This window comes from Papio anubis, chromosome X, assembly GCF_008728515.1.
Source record: "Papio anubis isolate 15944 chromosome X, Panubis1.0, whole genome shotgun sequence".
Taxonomy (NCBI): domain Eukaryota; kingdom Metazoa; phylum Chordata; class Mammalia; order Primates; family Cercopithecidae; genus Papio; species Papio anubis.
The window spans coordinates 113,086,356-113,101,830 of record NC_044996.1 but is presented as its reverse complement, the minus strand read 5'-3'; the positions used below and the strand labels follow the sequence as shown (position 1 = coordinate 113,101,830).

Here is a 15,475-nt window from a genome sequence, read left to right as displayed (position 1 = left end):
AAGAATCCAGGGCTTATTAAACAAGTATCAGGTTACCAAAAAATTGGACCTATTGCAAATAAAATCAATTAAGTAAAGAAAGTAGGAATAATGGATACATGTAGACTGGTTATTCTGGCAGTTAGACAGGTTTTTTGTTAATATAAAGTAACTGATAAAAATAAAGCATAATAGAAGATTAAATGTATAAGTACTATGAATGCAATTCCATCTTTCGAGTACTACTTAGAAAAATCTGTCTTTAAAAAGTCATAATTTTTAAGCAACACATCTTTCAAAATCAAACACCACTCAAAAATGTTAAATAAAGCACACATGTTGAGCAGAAAGTGAATTTCTGATGACTAAGAGTCTTAAGCAGATTTTATGAATGCACAATATATTTTACCCTATATATTAAAAAAAACCACAGGCAAGGTATATTATAATTTTAGCTCTAATACCTTGAGAGCATTATGTTTTGTCTGTAACAGCTGCTGTTTTATCTTTATTTCCTCTCGCTTTCTCTCATCTGTGATTCTTTGTTGTAAGTTGTCTCCTCTTTGCAACAATTCTTTTACAGTACCCTCATTGTCTTCATTCTGATTAAAAACAACAAGTACAGTCTTCATTTTTGTTTTTAAAAAGCTGTACATTGTTAACAGAGATAATAAGACATGTTATTTAAACACACACAAAAAAAATCCAATTTAATACTTTCATGGAATGTTATAAGATACTGTGCTCATAGCCTTTATTTTACATTTTGTACTTTAGGTTTTAAAATTAGTTTCCTCCCATCTAGTTGTAAAGAACACATTTTTAGGGGCATCTGTAGAAAGATGGGGGAGTGTGGTACTTCATCATGTCAGACAAGTCATGAATTACTGTGAAAGTATTCTTTTGGCTTTTTTAGTGTAGTTCTAGAAATTAAAAAATTAGAGAAATGAGCTAATGTTTTTATAATGTTAACTGATCCATAAAGGAATACAGATGTGTATTTGTGACTGAGATAACAGCAGATCTGAAAATATTAACACACAACTACATGAAACTATTTTGTTTTAAATGTACACTAATTCCTATCTAATAATTACTGCTTCATTTCTGAAACCTACATGCCCAATAGGAGAAATATCAAGATATTAATAAAAATGATGTGTTAAATTACCATAAAATAATTACTAAAATATCTCATATATGCATGTTAATTTTAAATAAATATGATCAAATAACATTAAAATACGGATTGGAAAATGGCTTTAAACATTTTCAATGGGTATTTTGTTCCTTTAGACTGCAAGAACAATATCTTAATTTTCTTTACTTCGAAACAAAATGTTTTGAATAAATGCTGGTCTAATACAGTCACATATATGGCCACGTGATTTTTCACCTTTAGTTTTCTGTCTTTCAACTCAAAATGTGAAAACTTTATATCAAGTTGTCTCACCATGTAATGGTACTTAAGGTACACTGATGACATAAGGAAAACAAATAATAAATTTCAAAACTCACATGTATTTGTGTGTATTACAATTCAAGGAATTACATATTATATATTTAAATCTATAATGTACAAACTTCAACACACAACTGAGGACTTATTCATTTTGTATGGGGGAATGGGATTATTTTTGTCAGAGAGTGGTCAATAATCTAAAGAAATGTACAGCATAATATAGACACATTATATACTTATCATCATATAGGCACATTATATACTTAAAGTCTGTGAAAGACTTCACTTATTTTAAAATGTACTGTAAAAGTCTGTAGCATTTTCTAAGACTGGGGACAAAAACAAAAACAAAAAAATTTAAAAACCCACTTCACTTCTTTCCCTATACCAGTTGAGGGCTCTAGGGCAGTTGGTGGTCAGCCCAAGAGGTAAGCAGTACTTTTTTTCATCTTGGTGCCCTCTGGTTTCTTCTTTGACCTGAAGTAGAGATTGCTGTAACTCAGCAACTTGGAAAGCCTCTTCTTTCTTTCCACAAGCTAAGTTGGCAAGGCCACCAAACCCCATACATGGGGAGTACTGACTGAGGCAGCTCCAGGAAGTGGGAACTAAGATTGGTGGGAATAGTTCTCCTATTGCTTCACACTTATTACCTAAAATTTATATATTGCCTTCTGATGTCACTTTCAAGCACTGTCTGAGAAGGCTCTAACACTGATAAATGTAAAGGTTAAGAATGCCACAGAGGTGATGGCAGTGGAAGAGGGGAAAAACTGTGAAAAGGAGGATGAAGAGAGAAACAAAAGTCAGTTAATAAGGATGTGATATAAAAATATTCAAGCCAGAGAGAAATATAGTAGGTATTTTGAAATTAGTTGGGATCGAAGGAGAATATTCTGAGGTTGGGAATAGCCCACATGATCATATTTCTTTACTCCCATGAAATAAGCAGCATAAATTTATACAAATTTTAGACATATACTAACTAATCAACTATTTGGTAAAACAACTTTGTGTGAAATTGTAATAAACAATGTTCATACTATGCATTATTCCCTCTTCATTGAAAAAAAAATGTTATACTACCAAAAACATTGCTGATACAAAATGTCAGTCATCTATGATAGTTGAGTATTTTATTAAATGTTTAGTTTATTTTATGATTTGACTCCTGTTTTCCAATTACATTTTGCCCTTGATAAGTTCAAAAGTAGGACAGGTCAAAAGAAAATTGCTGAGCTGTTTATTAGAAACCGTAAGTGCTCCAATATTACCATACCATAGTAACTCAGCATTCGTAATAAAAGGTCAACAAGAATACTCTGCATTTATAAAATCATTAGAATCATAAAATGTGTAAGATATTTTCTGAAAATTCAGTTGGAGACTTGGGTTATATAATTTCTTTCCAAATATTTATTTCCACTCCTAGTTCATTCACACTTTTATCACAACCAATTTACCATATCTTTATTGAAGTCTTCCTCTTTCAGATTCACCCCCTGCTGAATTTCAGCCTCCAGTGGTTCAAGCAATTTTTGTATATCTGAGTTAAACTGCTCCAATTCCTTCAAAGGAATGGAGGCCTAAAAAAAAAGATAGTGCTAATTTAAATCAAAATTACTTTTTATTAGAAACATAAACCAAAAGAAATACATTTATTCAACCTCCTGTTGCTAAACTAATCACATGCATTATGTTTCCATATTATGTTTTATGAAGGGTTTTGAAATACAACTGGAAAAGTACCTGAGGATGCAAATAAGGGGAAACATTTAACATCACCACAGCTGAACATACATGCAAGATAGTACAATTCATCATTTGGTGATATCAACAACAGTCAATTTACAGATACATTTGAATGGGCTAATTCTTAATATTCTAAAGTCAAATTTGATCTTATTTTAAATATTCTGATATAAATACATTTGGTTAAATATGCCTCAGCAGAAATTGCCTCATTCATCAAATAACAGTAACCTCAGGTAGAAATGCAGAACTGTCATCTTATCCCTAGAAAAACTACATGGCAATCTGCTCAGATGTTTTAAATGACATTTTTAGCACAGCACAATTGACAAGCATGCTCTTCTAAGACAAACAATGCCATTAACTTGCCTTAGGAACAGTTTTGTTAGTGATGCAAATAAATTCAAACAAATGAACCTAATATATTTCACATAAAGAATCTATACTTTTCAACCTTGGAAACATCAAAGTTTCTTTACTTTTGAATTGATAATGACCATGATCTCAAAAAACTTTAAAATCCTTTGACTTTCTAAACAAAACCCTTGAAAAAGAGTGATAAGTGAAAAGACATGGAACATCAAATATATATTCAAAAAAGTGGGCAAGATTTAGTTATTAAATTCTGTTAATAAAATACATTGATGCTCTCTCAACCTTTATGCTGTATTTCTTTCCATTAAAACACTAGAAAATATTTTATATGTGATAGCTTTTGAAAACCCACAGTTGACATACAGAGTTCTGATTTGCTTTCAGAGCTAAAACTTTTTACTTTTGTAAAACCAATTCAGTAATGACCCCTGTGTCTTATGCCAGGACGATTACATTCACCAAGTTTGGTCCCCACCTACCCTTCCCCAGTCACATTCCCAGGCAGAGGTTGAATTTTTATTAGATGGCAATTTCTTGTGAACAATGCGGATAAGAGTAAAAGAAAAACTAAATATCTAAAGGTAATAATCTGTCACTACTGAAGAAGTGAATAATCAAATGCTATTCATGATGACATGATTCTCATATGCAACATGAATAACCACATATCTTCTAGGTACTTCTACACACCCATGAAAGGATTTATAATTTTAAGTGACCTATTATGGCAACAGTTTTTAAAACCTAATGATCATTTGCCATTTGAAATATGAGTTATTTGAACCAATATAGATTGGTAGTGCTATAAACATGCTTAAAGTTTCAATTTCTGTATTATTAGCAATTATTGTACTTTAAAATCATACATTGTTTACATGGTAAAAGTAAAAAGATTAACATCCTTTAGAATTATAACTGAATAATTATCAATTTGGTAATATTTTGTTATTAAATGGCTGTTCACATTTGCTAATATTTAATGAAAGCAACTTTTCTATGTGATTTTGTGAATATATAATGATAAATCACACTTAAAATAACTTCTATTGTGTACTTGGATGTCAGAAGAACATACGTCTATTTGCAGTCAGATTTACCTGTTTTATTTCACTGCTTCTTCTCTAGCTTCTCTCTCCATGAATTTAACTTCTATGAATTTAAGATACAATTTTCTATGAATTTAACAATATTTTATATGTTCCAAATCTTCACCCTAAGCTGTTATCTCACTTTTGAATTCCCATCTAGACTCTCCAATAGCCAGCTGAATTTTCACTTGAAGTTTGACATTTGTAGTATGGAGTTCATTATCTTTTCCCCAAACTACTTACAATACGAAATTCCGTAGTTCTGTTAATAGAAGACCATTTCTCTCAGTCATTCAGATGTAAAACATAAGTCATGTTATTTTTTAATATCTCACTCTAATGTCTAACAAATATCAAGAGTCAATTGACTTGCTATGATCCACTTGCTTTGTAGTCCCAGAGGCTCCATCGTTGTTCCTGGTCCTCACACAAAACTAAAGCAATAAGCTTTGAACAGATGTAAAATCTCCTTTCAGTCAAACCAATTCCAGCCTGTGCCCAATGATCAGCTTACTATGTTTCAAAAACCTTTCTTTCATTATGCTATTTATTTGCTGAACAACCTTCTGCATCTACTGAGTATAAATAAAGTCCAAACTCCAGCACAGCAGTCAAGGCTTCCCCTAATCTTGCCCCAAAGACTTTCCAGCCTTATTTAAGTGTTCCTAATATAGACCTTTTTTTGCGGGTCATTTGGTGACCTTCTGTTACGCCTCCTTCAATGCCCTTCGAATACTTTTCATCTTCTGATGAAGAACATAAACTTCTGTATGAGAATGCATGGATTGAATCTGGGCTCTACCATTTGCTAGCTGAGGGAATTTAGACAAGTTATTTATCCTCATTGAACCTCAGTTTCTTTATAACATGGAGATAAGATGAATATCTACCTCATAGGGCTGTTACTAAGATCAAATATGTTAGAATGGTGTCTGGTATATAATAAAAGCTTAATAAATGTTGACTATTATTTTCTCTCAAAATTCTATGCATTCATCCAATATAAATACATGCTCTATAAATCTTGGGTCTTATTTGTTTCCTCTCAAAATCCTAACCATCCATTGGCTCAGTTCAAACCCTTACTCCCTTGAAATCTATAGTTTTAAAGGATAAAATAAATGCTTATTGATATAATGAGTCTTTATTTTACCAAGGGATTTGACGAAATCATAACATTGTAATGGTGAATATGGAGGATTTTAGATTCCAGTTTAGTAGGGTTACATAATTCTGAAGAACAAAACTACTAATTAATTTATCTGCAGCGATATAGAAAGTGGTATCATGGCCTTGCATTTAGTTTACAGTGTGCAGTTGTTTTTTTTTTTTTTAATCAGGAATTATTTGGAGACAGAAAAGGCATACAACAGGTACAGTGAGTGGGGTGTGTTGCCTAGACACCCTATGGAGTTGCGTTCCTCATGTTCAATCTAGAGCCATTCCTGGTACATAGTAAATATTCACAAGTAAATGTTTCCTGAAAAAATAAGTGAACAAAAGACTAATAATTGAGAGCCAAAATAGACATTTCAAGGAGCTTTTTTAGTGACATGGAATTTTAAATAACACAATTTCCATGTAGAAATTTCAAAAGACCTGACTGGTTAGCATTATATGAGTATGTATGTTAACTGCTGCCCAAATATCAAGGAACATGATACCACCAGGTAAACATAAAAAAGGGGAAAGATGTAAAAAGAGCTTTGGGAGAGACTATCAAAAAATGAATAACTAATTATTCGGGCAAGATAATGGAAACTTAGACTTCTTTAGTTCAATGTGTAGGATCTGGATTTTCCAATAAAAGACTACTGTGCATTTTGTTAAAAAAAATTATGAAGATTAAGAATTTGAGTAGTTTTATTTTGTGTGGTTTCAAAGTGATTAACTAAAATCAGTGGGCAAAAATTATTTGGAGCCTAAATTTTAGGCTTATATAAGAACATCTGATTAGGATTGTAATTTTTTAAAAACACACTGATTTTAAAGTAATGCTAAATGTTTGTAAGCAGAGACTAGATAATGATGCATTCAGTCACATTTTAGGAACAAAATCCTTTTCACACAGATACTTTCTTAAAATTTTATAACCTTACAGTAAGTTCTTGTCTCTAAATTCAAGTAGAACTTTTATAGTAGTGCAGCTCAACAGAAATATAATATAAGCCACATACATGTAATTTTAAATATTCTAGTTGCCATAGTAAAAAATAAAAAAGGGATAAAATTAATTTTAATTTTATTTCACTGAGATGTCCAAATTATCATATAAACTCATAATCAATATAAGAATATGAATATTTCACACTTTTTTATATTGTCTTCAAAACCCACACATATTTTACACTTATTTATACATCTTAACTTGGAGTAGCCAAATTTCTAAAACTCAGTGGCCACATGTGGTTCATGACCACCTTATTGGGCAGTCTACAGCTTTATTAACTATTATAACATTGAAAAGAACGAATAGCTCATAATTACTATGAATAAAATAGTGATGTTTTGTTTATAACTTGTGGTGAATGTGGATTATTCTTACAGTATGAGTCTTATTATCTTGCATTATGTTTTCTGAGTGAAATTTTCAGGCAGTCCTCAGGGTATAGGAAAAATTATGGGAGTGGGATTGACCTGTTATTTCAGGAGTTTCTATTCTCATTTATGTGTATCTTGGTTTGTGTTGCACTACTTTCTTATAGACATGAATATAATATTATTTGGCTTTCAAAGATATATGCTTTGTCTCTCTAAATAAATTTTCCATCCTTAAAGTTGGCAATATGTCTTATACTACTCTATTTTCCAGTGAAAACACTGCCTTTTATTTTATACAGAAAAAGGTGCTTATTATATCAATCAGTAGTTTTAGAACTACCTATATTTAATTAACCAGTGACCAATTTTATAACTGAAATAAGTTTATCAAACCAATTATTATTTTAGCTATGTTATTGGCAGGATAGCACCAGCCATTTGACAGCCATATGATTAATAGTCTTTGGACACAAAGCGTTGAAAAACAATTCATTGTTTTTCTTAAGAGTTCACTAGTTCAGCATTAGGTTATGCCCGTTCTAAAATAGGAAACATTTTCCCACCCAATTAAAATTTTACATGTCATTCCTTGGTCTTCACTGTCTTTGTAACTTGGAATTCTTACGCAACTTTATAAAGGAAACATACCGTAAGAGAGCATTTATAATTTAACAGCTCATTCTTGAGTCACCAAATTTTAAAACACAAAGTATATCATGCCTGCTTTTCAATTCAGAATTATGATAAATTGTCTAAAACAGTTGAAAGCAATGGCTGATAAATCATCTTAATTACTGGGTAAGTTACTTCTATTGACTTTAAAGGAAATAGATGACCACAAAAGAACTAGAATCACAATTAAATCACACAATGTTAGACAGTGCACACAAAATAGGTTTTAGTTATATAGAAAATGATCAAACAAAAGTTATAATATTGTATGAGAAAATATATACCAAGCATAGGTTCTGGACACTTTGATTTTTTACTTACCTTTTAAGAGCATTAGCATGACTGTGCAGTCATACAAAATACATATAAATTAGAACACAGGGAAGTATAATAAATGGGTAAATGGACACATAAAGAAGAGACAGAGAAACTGAGAAAGACAACACTTTGTTTTCCTTGATTTTTTAATGTTTCAAATTGCTTAACAACTATTAATTGTGCTTTGTTGGATTACTTAAGGATTAATGAAATTTAAGGCTCTGTTGAAGTTTTGGCATTAAAGCTGACTTTTATAACAAGTTAACAAAGAATAACAGACTGAAGAAAACCAAGATCAATTACAAACTGATTCATTGTAAATTGAAAGCATTCAAAATTACTCAGATACACTTTATTAGTTTTAAAATGGAAGCTTTCCTTGGTTAAATATTACTTTGGCATGCATAGATACACTAGCATAATAATGACTGTGTTTACACAGACAGCAAGTAGACATTTGTTAATCTGGACTATGGAATCTTAATAATCATGATAAGTTACCACTATATTCAAATCACACTAAAACCTAAATTGAAAATAAATAATCCAAGTGCTACAGATTGGTTTAAAATTGCTTCAAATCCATCAGTCTCCTTTTTCCATTCTGCAGCTTTGAAAATTTATTTATCATTACAATATTGATATAGAAAAATAAGAAGAATTCATGGAAACCAGCATGAAAAATTTCAAGGACAAGCAACACCCTATAGTACAGAAAAGACAGACTACTGATATGATATGAAGAGTTATTTCACATCATTCTATCTGCAGAGGAAAAGAACTTACAATAATATATAAAAGTATTGGAAAGATACACCTATGCTAGAAGAAAGATTATTTAAAATATGGTTTATAAACTTATTTATTCTATTATTTTAAAGTTATTAGAGCAGACTACAAGAAAATGTAAGAAATATTATGTTTAAGATTAAATAAATTGTCTCCAAATAGTGACATTTCATTGATTGCATTCTTTTGAGAATAGGTAAAGTACTGGTTTACCTTTAATGCTTTGGTGATAAAAATGTGAAAATGTAACTAATTTGTGAGGCTAATTAGAGGATATTGCCCAGTAGATTTCAACTGATTTTGTATTGATGAGGTTAATTTCACACTTGCACATTTTAAAATTGGATGCAAAATATATTCATGGGTCAAGAACCTACTGCCTACTGTCTACCTTTTATAAAGTTTAACTTAGAATAGTTATCTATTTCACAATTACATGAGTTTTTGGAGTAGGAAATGAATTAAAAGGGGAAAACATTTAACTCTAAAATATATAGGGGAGATAAATAAAAAGCAAAAACATAACACTTTAAGCAGTTTTGTATTTTAAACTTTCTTTTGCTTTACTTAAGTTGTTTTCCTATTTCTTCCATTCCCCCTTCCTTCTTCCATTTCTTCCTCCCTGCCAACTTTTGTTGTTCTCATTTTTAATACAAAAAGTGTAACAAAATCACTGTATTTGCTGTGAAACTGGGTATGTTCACACTAACGCATAGAGGCAGTAAACTATGCTGAGTCAGCGTACTAAAGTGGACAAAGCAATGGACTGAGATCTAATATTTTCTAACCAAACTGTCTAACTGTGAGAACTTGGGCAACTCATTGACTCTCTTATAACCTGCTATAAATATCTGAAAGTCTCTAGTACAAAGCAAAATTGCTTTTCATCTACTGACATTGATCAGGGGATTAATTTTCCTTTATCAAAGGAGAACAATCAAGATTCACCAAATAGCTTTAATTATTTCAAATGTTATGCTAACAAGACCCAGATAATTTTATCAAATGACACTGCTCACCAAACTCAATTACTCATCTACTTTAAAAATATTTTACATGATCACCAAAGGGATTTATTAGCAAAGTTTCAATGGAATTAACCTTGTTATACGGTAACCAATTACACATGTGGAAAAATAGGCTAGCATAAAAATTATGTTGTTAGGTTCATATTTTTCTTATTCATGGCAGTAAAATAAAATTTGCAGATATTATATAGTTTGAAACAGTGATCTGTTACTATTACCTGAAGATATTAGCTGTAAATATTACATATTTAATAGTCTACAAATTATGCAATATTTACATGTCTTCACCTCAGTTTTCATCTATTTTTTATAGAAAATTGTACTAAAATGAATATTTATATACCTACAATGTACCTACAAAAATTTAAAAAATTAAAAGAATATGTATAACAAGAATACTGTGCCAATCTACAAAAATTTAAAAAGTAAAAGACTATATATAGCAAGAATACTGTGCCAATTAACAAACAATATTATTTTCCATCATAGAAGGTGTTAAGTTATAAGAGATTGTGAAATATCAATATATTTGGATGGACAAATCTGACTACAGAAAATTAAGCTTTAGTTAAAATTTTTCAATCCAATAAATCTTCATTTGACCTTCTAGATCACATTTATAAAATGCATCATTTATTTCCCACTGAAGTTTAGGAGAGCCAAAATAATTAAATTACTGTTTAACTATTTTCCACATATAGAACCATATTTTAAGACAGATTAGGCCCAATCATGTGTTTCTTTTTCTTGATATATTCTACATTACATGGGAAAGTCACTGACTCTCTCATAGCCTCCTATAAACTCATGAAACTCTCTCATCCAAAGAATGATTACTTTTATATCTTCTGACACTGATTGGAAGTAAAAAACAAAACTTGATAATTTATAATTATTACAGCAATTAAACAATGAATATTTATTTGATGCCCAATTGTCCAAATTTCATATTACAGTTGCAATACATATATATAGAAACTGCTACATGAATAGTGATTTTCAAGGCCCATATGGAAATTAAAGAACATATGCTACATATATCCTGTACCAAATAAGTCTTAGTAAAGGATCAAAGTCAGAGAGAAAATAAGTTCACTTTTTTCTGGTTAGTATCAATTTCAGAATAAATAATTTAACATTTCAGCTCCTTAGAACAGTGAAGTATATCTAAATCTCTAGAAAAATACAATCTAAGCAAATTTTATGTATAAATTACATACTATTTTATAACAAGTAAAATAATTGCCTTTATTAATAGGACATGCCTAAAGTTTGTTTAGTCAAAATTATTCTGCAGCTAAGTATTACAACAATAAAAATATAACTTGATGCATATTTTATTATTGAAATTTATTTTTTTTTAATTTTTGAGATGGAATCTCACTCTGTCGGCCAGGCTGGGGTGCAGTGTCGTGATCTCGGCTCATTGCAACCTCTGTCTCCTGGGTTCAAGCAATTTCCCTCCTCAGCCTCCCGAGTAGCAGAGATTACAAGGCACCCACCACCATGCCCGGCTATTTTTGCATTTTTAGTAGAGAGGGGGTTTTGCCATGTTGGCCACTTTGGTCCTGAACTCCTGACTTCAGGTGATCTGCCTGCCTTGGCCTCCCAAAGTGTTGGGATTACAAGCGTGAGCCACCGCACCAGGCCTATTATTGGAATTTATATGCAGGCTTTCCTACTCAGAGTTAAATTCTGAGTCACTTTTGAGTTCATCATCTTCTTGGGTCTCATAGGTTTTTGCTGAATTGTTACCTCCTCTGTGTTGCTGGAGTGGCTGCTAAATTCACTTACCAGGCACTCACTCTCAATCTAGTATCCATGAACACATCTTGCCCTACCATTAAACAGTAAGCTCCTTGAATCCATTGTATCTTACCTAGCAATAGATCTCCTACACTAGTAAACACTGTTATCAGAAAATAATATATGGTTAGTGAGAATTAATTCTGATTAATCCCTTTTCTCAAGTCTTCTCTCATTAGTGCTTTTAGATATAGCTCAACTAGCCTCACTCCCAAATTGCTGACTCCCTTTCTCCAACTTAACTTCTAGAGGGATGGAGAGGGGTACAATTGTCATAATCAATATGAAAAACTAATCAGTTTATTTTTGTCTTCCCATGCCCCTTCCTATACTTCTGTCTCCTATCACCTTATTTTCCTGATGGTATCCCCTTGCCCTCAGCCATGCCACTGTGCTCAGATGCCCTAAAACAGAGACAGTTGAGACAAGGAGTCTCTCCTCATTGATTTTATCAATTTTACTCAGGGTTGTAATATTATCTCTGATTCACTATTATAATTCTGATCCTCCCCAATAAAACTGCCATTTCCTCACATTGATTTCACATAGATGAGGAAAAAATACGCTTTTTTCAAAGTCATCAGATACTCTTAGGTAACCTCGATAAAATGGGAATAGGCAGCATCTTTATGTATTTTAAGGGGCGTATTTGGGACAAACAGAACTCCCTAGTACATCTTAAATTCATCCACCTGATTATTTTTAAGGCCAGTCCTTGCCATGAAAATAGCAAAGACATGATTTTCTGACTCCAGTCAATTACAGCAGAGACCATAGAAAATCAGCTGTTCTTTTGTTTTTTTCCATCAGTTTTTGTCTCAATCCTCCAAATTTGGCCATTCAAGTCTAATATACATAACGATGGAAATAACTATTGATATTAGTTATTTTTAACCATTTCATATCTATACACTGATTAATAGATTTTAAATATATGTTTTTACATATATTACATCATTTGATCCTCATTATAATCTTTAGATTAAAATAAAACAGGCATCATCTCCCTAATTTTGTAGCTAGAAATGAGGCTCTGAGAGGTAAAGGGGCATATTCAAAATCACCAAGTAGTAATGTGCTCAGCTAGTACTCAAAGCAGGTCTTGTGGCTTCAAGTTAAGTACTTTTTGCTGGTACCATACTGCTCCTCAATGAGGGCCAAAATTAACATTACAGAGAGTTGCACTTGGACAATCAAGTCCTCAGCCAATCTGAATTGAGGATCCCTTTACTCATTGCTTTCTGGGCTTTGGAATTCCTTGTCATGAACAGTCCTTGCAGGAGACATGGGAGTATCCCACTTTGTATTCTTCACCAAATGGTAAATCTAATGTCAGTGAATTTTCAGGGTAAGTTATTTCTCTATTCAAGGGCCCTTTATAGTTACGTTCTAAAGGTTATACTGAAATTAGTCATTACAATGAGTCTATGATCTACTCGTGTTCAATCCCAGTCTACTTTATTATAATTTTTATCGCCATAGTTTTTTCTTCCAGGTTACTCGTCCATGAAACTCAGACATAGACTCAACCATAAAAAAGTCACATTCTGGCCGGGCGCGGTGGCTCAAGCCTGTAATCCCAGCACTTTGGGAGGCCGAGACGGGCGGATCACGAGGTCAAGAAATCGAGACCATCCTGGCTAACACGGTGAAACCTGTAATCCCAGCTACTTGGGAGGCTGAGGCAGGAGAATGGCCTGAACCTGGGAGGCGGAGCTTGCAGTGAGCTGAGATCATGCCACTGCACTCCAGCCTGGGCGACAGAGCGGGACTCCGTCTCAAAAAAAAAAAAAAAAAAAAAAAAAAAAAAGTCATATTCTAACCTAATATTATCTGTATAACCCCTACTATAAAGTAGCTTGATTTTGAGATCAAAGGCTACCCCCTAAAACTTCCAGCACTTCCAGCACTTCCCTATTCTAAAAGCAAATACACACAAGACATTAAATGTTTTAAATGCCTTATCAACAAAAGATTACTGAATAGTCAAATTTTAGAACAAGCAGGGATTTATGAACTAATCTAATCTAGAAATTTAAAACCATGTTCTATGAGCATAACTTACACTTCCTGAATTCAGTCATAGGAAGGAGAAAGAGAAAATGGCAGATATTCCTCCCATCTAGTAACTATTATTTTCCAATTTATTAATTTTATTTTAAATATTATTTTAATATTAAATATTAAATTTAATATTTTGTTTTAACTAATAATATTTTGGGCAGGATAGTTTTTCTTTTAAAAATTGTTAATCTATTTTAACTTCCTCATCTTACAAACAATGAAATGGATATGCAGAGAAATCATATGTTCTGGCTACTACTGAAAAAGTTAGGCCTAAAATGCAATCTTCTATATCCATTGTTTTCTCTGCTGAGATTACCTTCTAAATCTATTGTTCTCTCTGCTGAGATTATCTCACCATTATTTGAACATCCTCATGAAGATGAATTAGTGTTAAAGATATTTTATGATTATACTAAGTATTCATTTCTGTTTGTAAACATATATTTCTTAAGCAAGGATCTTTACACCCTTGTATCTTCTCACCACAATCTCTAGCACAATGGAAGCTCAATTCCATTAGCTGATGCAATGAATATTTAAGCAAAGTGTCAGATATGCTTTATTCCTGTGTTTTTCATTTCATCATGATAATAGAGAATAATTATCTCTTCAGAACCCTAAAATGGGGTCAGTATTACACTCAGTTGCCTTTAATTTAGACAAAAAAGAATACTTCAAAAAGTACACATGTGATTATTTTGTTAATTAATACATAATTGAAAATATTGGGCCGGGCACAGTGGTTCATGCTTGTAATCCCAGCACTTTGGGAGGCTGAGGCGGGTGGATCACTTGAGGTCAGGAGTTTGAGATCAGCCTGGTCAACATGGTGAAACCCCGTCTCTACTAAAACTACAAAAATTACCTGGGTGTCGTGGCGCCTGCCTGTAATCCCAGCTACTTGGGAGGCTGAGGCAGGAGAATCATTTGATCCCAGAAGGCGGAGGTTGCAGTGAGCTGAGGTTATGCCACTGCACTCCAGCCTGGGCAACAGAGAGAGTCTCCACCTCAAATAATAACAATAATAATAATAATAATGGATATTCATTTGAAATTTCTTATGCCTTGCGCTAGTAGGGAAAATGAAATAAGTATATCGAGTGGCTCACTTTATGCATGATTTCCAGAAGTATACTTACAAATTCATGCAGAATGTGAAATGAAAACTCACAAACTTGTCTTGGTCACAAACTTGTATTGGCTGGGTCTGTCACGTCTGTGGTGGAGAGCAAATGCTACCCATTTTTTAATATCTGTGAATCACAATCTTGTAACACAATTTATCCAAAGATAATACCTTGTTTTCTCTTAAATATTCTATAGCTTAGTGATTTATTAAAATGTGCATGTGTGTGTCTACATCTTAGTAATGAAGTAGTATCATTTTTTAATGATTGAAATAAAGCTCAATTGATCATTTAGTTATTACATAAGCCACTGATATCTTCAGAAATAAAAAACAATTGTCTTTGTAACAGTAAATTCTTTCAAAACTATACTCTGATAAATTTTAAGAGCCTGTCACATTTTTTTGCAAGTGATAATGACTGACTCAAATATATATATTTGTGACAGTTAACTACTTAGTTCTCTCGTGCTGT

The 15,475-nt window shown here is 32.2% G+C and overlaps 1 protein-coding gene across 1 annotated transcript in view; it reads right to left on the bottom strand.

Annotated features, from left to right (window-relative positions):
• Window positions 1-15,475, bottom strand: part of DMD (dystrophin) — a 2,174,064-nt gene that overhangs the window by 1,281,155 nt on the left and 877,434 nt on the right. Inside the window, exons 38-39 of the mRNA XM_031660704.1 lie at window positions 2,902-3,024; window positions 444-581 (exon numbers count right to left, since the gene is read on the bottom strand). Coding sequence (XP_031516564.1) covers window positions 444-581; window positions 2,902-3,024 — 261 coding nt within the window. The remainder of the gene's footprint in view (window positions 1-443; window positions 582-2,901; window positions 3,025-15,475) is intronic.